This window comes from Trichomycterus rosablanca, chromosome 4, assembly GCF_030014385.1.
Source record: "Trichomycterus rosablanca isolate fTriRos1 chromosome 4, fTriRos1.hap1, whole genome shotgun sequence".
NCBI lineage: Eukaryota > Metazoa > Chordata > Actinopteri > Siluriformes > Trichomycteridae > Trichomycterus > Trichomycterus rosablanca.
Window position 1 is genome coordinate 4,821,003 of NC_085991.1, and position 12,835 is coordinate 4,833,837.

At 40.2% G+C, this 12,835-nt stretch overlaps 2 protein-coding genes across 4 annotated transcripts; one reads left to right on the forward strand and one right to left on the reverse strand.

Annotated features, from left to right (window-relative positions):
• Window positions 1-352: 352 nt before the first annotated feature.
• slc1a7a (solute carrier family 1 member 7a) lies at window positions 353-12,630 on the reverse strand. Of its 2 annotated transcripts, none has more exons than XM_062992971.1 (11): window positions 12,496-12,630; window positions 11,640-11,719; window positions 7,547-7,762; window positions 5,176-5,218; window positions 4,695-4,926; window positions 4,388-4,487; window positions 3,490-3,723; window positions 2,906-3,100; window positions 1,896-2,030; window positions 1,187-1,286; window positions 353-637 (listed from the first exon to the last, which is right to left on the reverse strand). In XM_062992971.1, exons 1-11 carry the CDS (start codon window positions 12,628-12,630, stop codon window positions 353-355), a joined length of 1,755 nt encoding a protein of 584 aa, XP_062849041.1. The 2 variants fall into 2 exon arrangements, with proteins under 2 accessions (XP_062849041.1, XP_062849040.1); XM_062992970.1 differs by having other exon boundaries at window positions 1,154-1,286.
• Window positions 9,211-10,711, forward strand: LOC134311339 (uncharacterized). Of its 2 annotated transcripts, none has more exons than XM_062992972.1 (6): window positions 9,211-9,342; window positions 9,561-9,652; window positions 9,746-9,843; window positions 9,928-10,202; window positions 10,298-10,384; window positions 10,468-10,711. In XM_062992972.1, exons 2-6 carry the CDS (start codon window positions 9,617-9,619, stop codon window positions 10,620-10,622), a joined length of 651 nt encoding a protein of 216 aa, XP_062849042.1. In that variant the 5' UTR covers window positions 9,211-9,342; window positions 9,561-9,616; the 3' UTR covers window positions 10,623-10,711. The 2 variants fall into 2 exon arrangements, with proteins under 2 accessions (XP_062849042.1, XP_062849043.1); XM_062992973.1 differs by having other exon boundaries at window positions 9,976-10,202.
• Window positions 12,631-12,835: the final 205 nt, after the last annotated feature.

The window sequence follows — 12,835 nt, forward strand, 5'->3', positions numbered from 1 at the left end:
CATTTGTGAAAGGCTAGCACAGCAGCTTAGCTCATGAGTGTGCCACACAGCTGACACAAAAGAAGTCAAAAGATCCAAACTAAAGAAATCTGAGCTGCTGCTCACACCAGGTTTCACAACATTCATGTTTATAGTATCTGTGGTGATAATCAGTGGATTCAATGTTCAGGCCACTGGAACACCGCTACACCGAACAATAGAACCTCTAGAGGAAAGTCTGGAGTTCCTTGATCCCTTTATTCTTCTTGCATATTGTTCTGTATGAAAAACAAACCCCAACTTTCATTCTGTCTTGCTTTGGATAATGGAAATGTATAAAATCAGGCACTTCCGTCTCAAAAACTAAGCGAGGCTAGACGTTGGTCTCTAAGCCGTTCATGTCGATTGTACAGTGATCCCTGTTTCGGTACTGGTGCTTGTCTGTCTTCTCTTCATGGTGTGAGGACTTCTTCTTCTTCGTCTTTTTCCCCTGCTCTGGCTGCATCCCTTCTTCCAGCTGGACGAGGCGAGCCACGTCAGGAGAGAGCCGTTCGGGTTTCCTGGGTCCTGCTGAAGGAGGTTGGAAGGAGCCGTTGCTCTGGTAGGACGTCATTTGGTGGATGCTGATCATGGGCTTGGTTTCACAGATCAGTGGAATCTACAGTTGAGGAAAGAGCGCAAACTTGATCTTTTGTGTTGGAAACACGTTTTGAAAACAGGATACATATTTCACAGAATAGCTGGTCATTAAACATGTGATTTGCTTAAAGCTAAAATGTGATTGGCAACAGCGATCAGAAGTATATTGGGAAGTCAAAAGCTGAGTCGCTATCAATTCTTGAACTCCGGTGTGGACGGTGGTCAGCTACATTGTCTGACAAAGAAAAGGCTACTGCAACAGCAACGCCTGCTATATGATAGTAGAGCCAGAAGTGGTGGAGGAATACAACGAGCATAGAGTATTTCTCCATCCTTAATACTTGATACTGAAGCTGTCAGTAGGAATCTGCGGCTATCTGGTAAACCCAAGCGGCATCTGCACATGCCAGACAAGCCATGTGCCAACCTGCAAACCTTCTCAGACAGCAAGTATTGTGCATGTGACAAAGGTTGCAAGTGGAGACTTGGTTATGATTACATTGGGAAAATGGGAAAATAATTAGACAAAACAAACACATATTTGCTGTTTAAGGTTGTTGGATCTCACCCCTTCACACTCCTTCTGGAAGTCTTTCCTACAGATGTGTGCCATAATACCCGTAGCCAAAGCGTCTCCCAGCACATTCACCATCGTCCTGAATCTGTCCCTAAAATGGAAAAACAAAAGACATACTGTGGAATTCAAACATTTATGTATACTCATAGGGAACGTGATATGTAAGTGATTGTCCACAGTCAAACCAGCTTTACTTATTTTAGCTCTAGGCTCAGGTGCTGCTGTTTGAGTAACAAGCATTGCCACTCCTGTTGTTCCAGCAGCTTCTAATTCATGGTGGATTTTTATGTTTTTACATCAGACCATCTGGAAATTCTCTGGCAAGAGACCACTGTGTCATGTACATTGTGTTTGCTGCAGTCAAACTAAATTTATATGGGTAAAGAGGAGTCGTCAGCTATTGACAATTACATTCACAGATGTGTCCATAAAGACACAGTTTGTGGTTTGATTTCAGTGACCCGCTCAGAGCTCTGACCTCAACCCTTCTGAATACCTTTGATATGAGATGAAATGTTGATTGTGAGCCATGCCTTCTTACAAACTGACCTCAGAAATGCCATTTTAACAGATTGGGCACAAATATCCAGGCTGCTATAGCTGCAGTATGATGGCCAACACCATATTCAAGCCCACGTTTTTTGGAACGACAAGTTCAACAAGCTGTATAGTCTGTTCAGCTACATGAGTGTGTACTCACAGAGCCCAGTCCACGGCTATGATCAGTGTGATGTCATCTGCTGGAAGACCCACTGAGGTCAATACAATCACCATCGTTACCAGGCCGGCCTGAGGGATCCCTGCAGCACCGATACTGGCTGCTGTTGCTGTGATGCTGGAAAAGAAATCGGTTTTATTGACATCGGAGATCTCATAGTTTATATCAGTGGTTCTTAAGCTCATACAACATCATAAGCTCATAAAACATATTATACAGAGGTAACCTGTAAAACAATTGTAAGACATGGGGAACAAAGTAATCTAACACCCAGTAACTGCAACTAGAGGCTTTCATACCAGGTTTTATTTTTTGGGATGTGGTTTGGTTGTTGCAGATTTAGAGGTCTAAAAAGTTTGATTGCCTGCAGAGCCTCGACTCCAAACCTACTGAAAACCTTGAGGATGAATGCAAGCCAGAGCTTCTGGTCCATTAGTGTCCATCGTGATCTCAGCAATGGGCAGTGGTAGCTCAGTGGTTAAGGTACTAGACTAGTAATCAGAAAGTTATCTGTTCAAGCCCCGCCACCATCAAGTTGCCACTGTTGGTTTCCTGGTTTCCTTAGACCTACATGGCTTGAATTGAATTCAGTCATAATTAAAAGTCGCTTTGGAAAGAAGTGTCTGTTAAATGTCGTAAATGTCAGAAAAAAGTCAAATAATTTTGACTAATTGGGCACAATTAAAGTCTTGTGGAAAGCACTCTTAGAAGAGTGGGGGCTGTTATAGCTGTATACTTGTAGGGCAACGCTGCATTAATACTTTAGTTTTGGAATGGGATGTCTATCAATTTAATGGTCAGGAATCAACATACTATAGGCCATGTTGAGTAGATTTCTACCAAACTTAGTAGCTTGAGTTATACCAGTCAAAGATTTTTGGAGGTGTGCCACATAAATACACCACAATTATGGGATCACAATTATGGACGCCATACATGAAAGGTTACGATTTAACATGTTACATATTTTTTATTGATTAATTGGACCAAACCTAATGGTGATGATCTGGCCAAAGTCCAGCTCATGATTGTTGACCTGGGCAATGAAGATGGCTGCCACGGCCTCGTAGAGTGCGGTACCATCCATGTTGATGGTGGCGCCGACCGGTAAGACGAAGCGGATGATGCGCCGGTCGATGTGGTTGTTCTCCAGGAGGCACTTGAAGGTGATAGGCAATGTGGCTGAGCTAAAGCAAAAATTATGACACTTCATTGAGTGTTTTTGGTAAATCATACTTTACACACATGCATACACACACACACACATAAGGCTGGAATACACTTTGAACAGGCTGCCAGGTTATTACAATACACATATTCTTTAAACCTTTGGGCAGTTTAGGTCTGTTTAACTGTGGGAGATGGGAGACGTAGAGAACATGCTGAAAGCAGACTGAAAGCAAGGTTTAAACCCAGGTTCCTGGGTCTACATGCTACCAAACACAGTGGTCATGTTTTGTGAGCTTACCTACTAATTATACTTATAGACCCCCAATACTTTTGTCTACATAGCTATGTGTCTTATGTATATCTTATTTATTAGCAAAATCAAGTCTCTATGGAATCCATGGCTCACCTGGATGAAGTGGCCAGTGAAATGAGCAAGGCCTGCAGGATGCCTCGGATATAGACGATGGGACTCTTCCTGGTGATGAAGAAGTACATGGCGGGCAGGATAAAGAGGCCATGTACAATAAGGCCCATGACCACAGTGATGGCGTAGAAGCCCAACTTCCTCCCCATTGCAGAGGGGTCGTCCATCTCCAGTATCTTACCAGCTACCAAGAAAACGATCCCAAATGGAAAATACCTGTAGATTAAATGTTAAGTAATATTATGACACTCATTTATTATCAGTGACCATTGAATCAGATATGTCTGTTATGTACATTGGAAGTTAAAAGTTTACATGCACCAGCAACTATTCTTTATCTATGACTGAATGACTGAAACATGACTTTTTAATTAATTTGTGGGTCTTCTAAGAACAAAATGGGCCACAAATGAACAAATATACACTATGATGGGACATTTTTCTGGATGGTCACCAAAAACATTACTCGGAAGCAGCTAGATCCAGGGTTACAATGTCCACAGTCAACCTGTTTCAAAATTGGCTCCTGGCCTACTGAAGTTTGTTGCAGATTACAAATCCCCAGCAGCAATCTCTTGTGAAGGCTTTCTACAAAATTTTGAATTGTGTACTGGTGCACTGGTAAAGTCAGGGACACAATTGACGTTACAATTCCTCTCACAGGTCCTCAGTGGTTGAGGCCAGGTCTCTGGCGTTTCTCCACACCAAACTTGTCAAACTGTATGCGGCTTTGTGAAGAGGCACAGTCATAATGGAAGTGCAAATGGCCTTCTGAACTTGATAATTAGAAGGTATGTTCATATACATTTAGCCAAAGTTTTAATACAATAAACTAGGTGTAAATATTTATTTTGAATTAAAGCTGGATGATTATACTTACCAGATGACTATGGCCACAATCTTCAGTACTGCTTCATTTAGACTCTGGCAGAAGTTAATCAGTGCACTGCCATTAGGTCCCATTCTTCCCAGCATTATGCCTTTGGAAAAACACATAGCATTCTTTTGATAGCCACCAACAAGTTTCTGGCACAACATTGGTTGGATCTTTGACCACTTTGCTCAGAATTGGAAAAGGAATTATCCACTGCACCCATTGTTATAGTCTCAACTTTATATTAATGTACATAGTTTTTGAACAGGATAGTTGTCCACATACTTTTTGGCCATATAGCCTACATACTCACCCATCGTAGCAGAGAAGATGACAATGCCAAGGACGTTCATGCCTTCACTGGTGCCTGGTAGCGTCCTAAACACCACGTCTGGAGAAGGAGTTAAATCCAAAGAAAAGTTTTGGATGTCAGTGCTGTTGTCTTCTGCGATGCCATAGATGAAAATGCGCCTGGTGGTGGCTTCATTCAGATCTTGGCTCGATGTAGGCTTTGGCTTCAAAATAGGGATGCTCCTGGTACGATACTAGCCACCAGTAGGAAGATCAACAGCCTATTAATGATGGGCTACACCAATACAGCTCATGACATAAAAAATGAAAACAATATTATAATAATATAATATATAATAATATAATATAATATTATGTCTTAACCTATTTAATGACTTTTTTCTGACTTTTGCCCCATGTTTCCTTAGTTTGGTTTGTTACCAGAGTTTCCCCTCTAGAGTTCATAGTATCAAATGCAATACTTTTTTATTTTCGTTTCTCACCTGTTGAAATGTGGCTTGGACCAGGTTGGCAGGAAACATGTTTCTATTAGAGAAGAAGAAAATGGTATTAGTTAGTTTAGCACTTACATGCAGTGGTTAAAATTAAGTCAAACGATTACATACTCTTGTATGTTCAGTGTAGACTGTATTAAAACATGACTTGAGTTTATTGATTGTCTATGTGTAGAAAAATCTGAAATGCCATTACACTTTGTGTCATGGCCTCCTAATTCCTCATTACTGATTATGACTGACTACAGCTGGTCTTTTCTCTTCTCATATTAATTGTTGCTGGTTTAAGTGGACTCAATGGAGTCCAACTGGCCACAAGAATTATAATAGGAAAACTTGCAAAACTCTGAAGATTTCTTAGAAAGCAGAACAGATTCTTACAACTTAGGAATGCCACCTGTAGCCATTTCCCAGCAAAGTTGGGTCCTAAGATCATCTCTACAAGAAAGAAAGTTCTTGGAAACAAACTTAGCGGTCTCTTTTTAGCCCACGATGAGGAGGAAAACCAAACGTTTACTTGAAGTTTGAGGAACATTTGTTCAGAGGGTAAAATGTAATCCAAGATCCAAAATGACCCATACAAAAATCTAAAATCAGCACCTTAAAGCTCAACTAAAGTTTGTTGCTGATCACATGGACAAAGAGGCAGAGTTTTCTTTCTCACCTGGCAGCCTTTAAGCCCAAGTGAATGTTCTTGGCCTGGGTGCAGCAGCTAATTAATGGCAGATCTGTTTTAGGTGGCATATAAAACACATCTAACAATTTGGATATTTCTTTCCCAACACAAGTTAATCATTAGGGTTTTCTTTTGCTAAAAGACCACTATTTAATTATTTTGTATCTATTTTTAAACAATTAATGCCTTGCAAACAATATTTATTGTCAATACAAGTATATACATATTGATAAAGGCTTGTATGCCTAAAATCATGATGTAAAACATTAATTATGTGTGACTTCGCATATAGCAAGTTTAGAGAACACATAACTTATCTTGATAATAAATAAATATCTGCAAGGCATTAACTATTTAGTTAAACCAGACTGGTCTTTCCTCAGTGGAAATCTGTGTACACATGGTAAAAGTAAATGATGTTGTTTGGCTCTGCTTTTACTATTAAGATCACAGTGACAGGCAACCATTGTTTAGCACTGGATACTGATGGCTTGTGATGCTAATCAACTGCAACAGTGACCCAGTGACTCTGTGACTAAGTCATCTTAAGGACAGACTAATTAGCTTAGCGTAAGGACTTACTTAGCATGAACTCACTAAAGAATTAGACAGGTGAAACAGGGGCAAGAATTTACATTTTCTGCATTTAGCAGACGCTTTCATCCAAAGCGACTTACAGTTGTGACAGTATACAATTTAAGCAGTTGAGGGTTAAGGGCCTTGCTCAAGGGCCCAACAGTTGCAACCTGGAGGTGAGGCTTGAACCGGCAAACTTCTGATTACTAGTCCAGTAACTTAACCACTAGGCTACAACTGCCCTACAATTGCTGTGAAGTGTTAACAGAATAACAGGAGCATTAATGAATGGCTCATCTGTTCTCAGGAAAGGTTGGGTGGAAGCTCGCCAACAGACACAAATGTTTCTCAACACACAATTGCAAGGAATTTAAGTCATTTACTGAGGCAAAAATAAAATACTGAATGCCAGTAACATTTGCTTTTTCAAATAAACAATTATAAACAATTATGATTCTGTTATGAATATAACCAAATGGGTTCAGCATTACTTGGAAAACCCTTGTCAATAAACACAACTTGATGATGCATCTTCAAGACTCCAATATACAAAGTGTTAACCATTCATCAAGATCCAGAAACGCCATCAACTTCTCTGGGCTCAAGTTCATCTGAAATAAACTGACTCAAAGTGAAAACATAGGCTGACATTTACCTGCTTGTTTTAGCAATGCCAAGTCACATTCTGCAGGTGTTACATAAGCATGGTGTGTTAGTAAAAGAGGGCAGGTGCTAGACTAGTCTGCCAGCAGTCCAGACCTGTCTCTCAGTGAAAATGTGTGGTGAATTATGAGAGCAATATACAACAAAGCAGAAACCTGATCTCTAATTGTGCATGTACTTTCCATAACAAGGGCAGTGGTAGCTTAATGGATAGAGCTCAGGATTTGAATTCTGACTTTTCCATGGCACCCACTATTGGGCACTTGAGTAAGGTTCTTAACCCCTCGTCTTAGACCCCAGTTTGAACATGTCACATGCCTTGTAATTAATTAATGTTCTATGTTCATCATTTCTGGTAGGCACCAGAACTACCAGCATCTTTAATCAGAACAAATCAGTTAAATAGTAAAATACATCATAATTATAAGAATCATGCTCTCCTACCTGATAAGGTCGAGCAGGGCGTCTGCTGAGCTCATGATGGGTTTGCCGCTGTCCTTCGAGTCCCCTCTCTGCGCAGCTCCCCCTGGGTGGATGATAATCACCATGACAATGCCCACCACCACCGCCACGAAGGTGGTCCACAGGCAGTAGAAGATGGTCATGATGCCCAGGCGGCTCGAGCATTTGGCATCCAGGGCTGCCAGGCCAGACATCAAACTAAAGGAAAAGCAGATAATACATGTTGAAATGCGGTCAGCTGATTAATCATTGGAAATCAAGTTGAAAATTTACTGTATGGTTGAAAGTATGTGGACATATTAAGATTCCCTGAAGATTAAGCTCAGACTGCACTGTAGCATAAGAGGAAATTTGTACAGGAGGTAAAGGTGCATAACCAAACACCTTCAAGAACTGAATAACACAGCAAGTACATATTAATAATTTTTACATTACATTTGACATTTCCAGCATTTAGGAGAGACTTTTAAGCGGCTCACAGTACTGTGACAGTATATTGTCTAAGCAAGTGAGGGTTAAGGGCTTTGCTCAAGGGCACAACAGTGGCAATGTGACAGTGGTTGGGCTTGAACCAGTGACCTTTTGATTACACATACTAGTCCAGTACCTTAGCCTCGTGGTTAATGTACTGGACTAGTGTGTGTCAGCTTGTCAGTTTGTGTGCCAGTGTCAGGAGAATCATAATTTTCATATCTATGTAACTACACTGATCAGCCATAACATTAAAACCACCTCCTTCTTTCTACACACATTGTCCATTTTATCAGCTCCACTTACCATATAGAAGCACTTTGTAGTTTTACAATTACTGACTGTAGTCCATCTGTTTCTCTGCATGCTTTGTTAGCCCCCTTTCATGCTGTTTTTCAATGGTCAGGACTCTCACAGGACCACCACAGAGCAGGTATTATTTAGGTGGTGGATCATTCTCAGCACTGCAGTGACCCTGACATGGTGGTGGTGTGTTAGTGTGTGTTGTGCTGGTATGAGTGAATAAGACACAGCCGCGCTGATGGAGTTTTGAAACACCTCACTGTCACTGCTGGACTGAGAATAGTCCACCAACCAAAAAGATCCAGCCAACAGCGCCGTGGGCAGCGTCCTGTGATCACTGATGAAGGTCTAGAAGATGACCAACTTAAACAGCAGCAATAGATGAGCGATCGTCTCTGACTTTACATCTACAAGGTGGACCAACTAGGTAGGAGTGTCTAGTAGAGTGGCAGCAGTCAGTCAGTAATTGTAGAACTACAAAGTGCTTCTATATGGACAGTGAGTGTAGAAACAAGGAGGTGGTTTTAATGTTATGGCTGATCAGTGTATATATCTATGATTAATTCATAATAATTCACTTATTTGTATTCATGTTTAAACAGAATGACGGTTTACTACTAAACACCCATATATGAATCTAATGAACATTGGCCAGCTGCATTTAATAAACCAGTTCATTACTCCTAATGTAAATGTTAGTGTGTTCAATGCATTGATTACTTTTAAAATGCATAATAACTTAAGTTTAAGTGCTTAGAGCAGAAATTACAATTGGTTATACAGCTGCTTGCTGATGTTAGCAGCTTATGAATTGTTCTATGGAGACCTGCAGGCAGAGAGAGCCGAGAATATTGTGATGTCACAGTCAGCAGCTTTACAGAATCTCAGGCACACAGGAACACTGGATCATTTCATCAATACTGAGCACTAAAGAGGAGACCTGTTTTTGTGGCTATATTTGTTTCAACACGCTTTAGAAAAACTCATTTAAAAAACAAAATAAGGTGACTACATCACTTTTTTAATCAAAGATCAAACAGTTGAATGTTGCTGTAAGTGTGTAGTAAAATATAAAAATATTGATATTTTCAGTTAATGTGATCCTTAATGTGAAGGTGTCATGAAGTCTTATGTTGTATTGTTATAATTTTTGATAATAATATTTTATCCTGTGTACTGTGATCATCTGATACTTCAGATAAAATTTAATTATTTGATCCAGATCAGATTACTGACTGTCTGATTGACGGTAAAACCGGTACCATCAGTCTTTAAACTATGGAACCCTACGATGATCCCAGCAATGCTGACACGGTAAGAGAAACTTCTGCTAAAAGATTTAGTACTCAGATATATTCCTGGCAAATTTAATGTATTTGGACACCTGTTTTACATGATATTCCAAAGAGCTTGGCATCAGCTACCAGGATGATCATGAAGGATCACTCTTTCTCTAAACGTCATGGCTCCTCTGACATTATTTCCTTGACTGACATATCTGATGAGTAAGTCCAAATCAACCACAAGAAGAAATAAGCTTACAAAGGTTTGCATTTCTGTGTAAAATGAAGCTGATTTTGGTGTGTTAGGTGTTCTTTTGATCTGTCAGACATTCCCTCAATTTCTGGGGGAAGTAGTCTCAATTCAATCACAGGAGCATGTGGATTGCAATATGAGACGGAGGTGGATGTTGTCGATGAAGTCCTGCTGGAATACCAGGCTTCATCATCCTCCATCTGTACATTTGCGTCAGACTCCACAATGTCTGGTGAATATTATATTAACTACCCAGAGGAACACCAAAATCCCAGAGCTACGATTGATGGTGAGGAAGAGCTCAAAAGCTTCATGGTTGCACCAGTTGGTAAGTACAGGAAAATACTTTAATACATTTTTGTATTTTACATTTGTGAACTGGTTTGTACCTCAGATTAAATATACATTTATGTTTTCATTTAGACAAAGCTGATCAGCCAAGCTCTTTAAATCCAGAAGCTTTGGCTGATGGTGAGAAAGAGCCTAGGAGCTCCATGGTTGCACCAGCTGGTGAGTAAAGCAAAATAGCATTATTTTATATTCATGAACTGGTTTGTACCTCAGATTAAACATACATTTCTGTTTTCATTTAGACAAAGCTGATCAACCAAGCTCTTCAAAGCTGAAAAAACGAGTCAGCGGCTTCTTCAGAAGGGCGTGGCAGGCTATGAAACGACCCTTCATACCTGCCAAACGTTCCCAAAAAGTCTTCCCTATTGAATTACTTTATAGGGCTGGATTCCTTTGAGGATACCCAACAACCTAATTAATGGAAGTGATGTTTGGATTAATGGATTTATGTTGTTAATAATAATAATAATAATTCAGATGTACATATTGGTGATTTTCTTGCAAATAAAAAGCCAAAAAAAATTGAAAAAAAGAGTCAGTGCCTTCTTTGGAAGGGTGTAGCAGGCTAGAAAACAGGTCAATAAGACAGACACTCCAAGATCTTCCCTATTGGATACCTTCCACTTGATCTATAATAAAAAAATGCCTGCAGTTCAGCTGTGTCCGCTATTAAAAACACGGTAAAAGGATGTGTGTGTGTGTATGTGTGTGTTTGTGCGCTTTAGCAACATTGAATTAGATTGGACACCGTCTGATTCTGATGTAGTTTTGGACCATCTGGAGCTTACTGCTGCTTACCTCTGCTCCACAAGAGCATTACAGTAATCCTGAGGTGGGAAAGTGCTGTTAGAGGCTCCTTGTCTGGCTACTCAATGTTTTACTGAGTATTGTGATTATTAACCATTTGATTTCCTTCATTATTAAACTTGAAACATGCTATATCACCAATTTATTGAAAGTCACCATTTATTGAATTAATTCATTTATTTAAAAAATATCAGCTAATATCAGCTGGCTGGGCCTCTACCCAGACATGATTGGCTATGTCTGATGGGGTATAGAGGGGTGACTAAGTGCCCAGTGCAAAAGATCAGTACAGTCAGTAATTGTGCACACACAAAGTTTGTCTGTATGGTAGGTTTGGCCCATAATCAATAAATGTACATAAAGCAAGGTGTACCTAATAAAGTGCTCAGTAATTGTATAAAAGACAATAAAAAACAAATACAGAATAACTACTGCTTAGCTGCAATGCATAGTTCCATAGAGTTGTTTTCATCACATGGGCCCAAGACTTACTGCAGTTTTACACAGGTACGCCTGTTTTTCAGGTGCAAAGTGTTATTTTTCTGTTCTTGGAAAATCTCCCACTAATGGATCTGTGTAAATTACCTTAAAATTGGTGTCCACTTACCTTGAGACAACAAGAGGTAGGATGAGCATCTTCAGCATCCTCATGAGCAGCTCTCCAGGAAACTGAAAGTACTTCACCTCCTGTATACACAAAAACACAAAAAAATAAAAATGACTTAAACACATATACGCACAAATACACACCTTATAGTGAAGGTCTTTTGCTGTTTTACACAAACAGGATTTATAAAGACATGGTTTGATGAGTTTGGTATAGAAGATCTCCAGTGGCCTGCACAAGAGCCCTGCCTTATTTGGGATTTGCTAGCCAGGGCATTTCGTTTGTCATCAGTGTCTGAATGGGCACCAATTTCCATAGACACACCCAAACCTTTGTGGAAAACCTAGAAAGATAAAGGCTCTTACAGCTTCAAAGGAGAGGGAGGGGGCAATGCCATATTCATGAATTATAAAACTGCTGGACTAATCAGATGACTGTTAATCATAACCTGTTACCCATTTACCTGTGGAAGGGTCCAAAACAGGTTTTTAAAAAAAAAATTCTCCTTACATTGGCCTTGTCTCAACTTTTTGGTATGCAGGGGTATGTAGTGTTGGAGGGGGTTAGTGCAACTTCATATTAATGCCCATGGTCTTGGAATGGAATGTCCAAAAAGCTCATGTCTTAACATTCTCTCTGCAGTTTCAAACAAAGCCATTCCCAGTTATCCAAGATTCTTTATCCACCTCTAGAATTCCTTACTGGCTTTTATGATCAAACATGCAACCAGTTTATTAAAATAATCAGGTCACAGTTGGAATGACTATGTTACTGGCTAAAAGAGCTTTAAAAAAAATCACACCAAAAAAAAACACAGAGGGGACATAAGGATAGAAAAAATCAGTCAGTGACCAACCTGTTCAGAGAGGTGTTTGGACCGTAGGAAGAATCCCAGCAGGCATCCCACCACCACGGCCAGCACCGACATGATGAGCAAGCCATTCTGCTGGCAGACGTTTTTCACTCGGCTCCACACGGCACCCAGTGGCATGGTTTCACGTTCCTCACGATCCTGCCTAAACAACCAGACACAAAAAGTCCAAAACAGTGTGCAAACGACTGGAGAGTAACCATACAGACTGAACGGTCATCAGCTCTAATGGGTCTCACATCCGGTCTGGAGGTTAAAGCACTGGCTAAAGGTGCAGTGTTGGTGAATATTTCGCTAATTTAAAGCCCATCACAATATCCAGCGG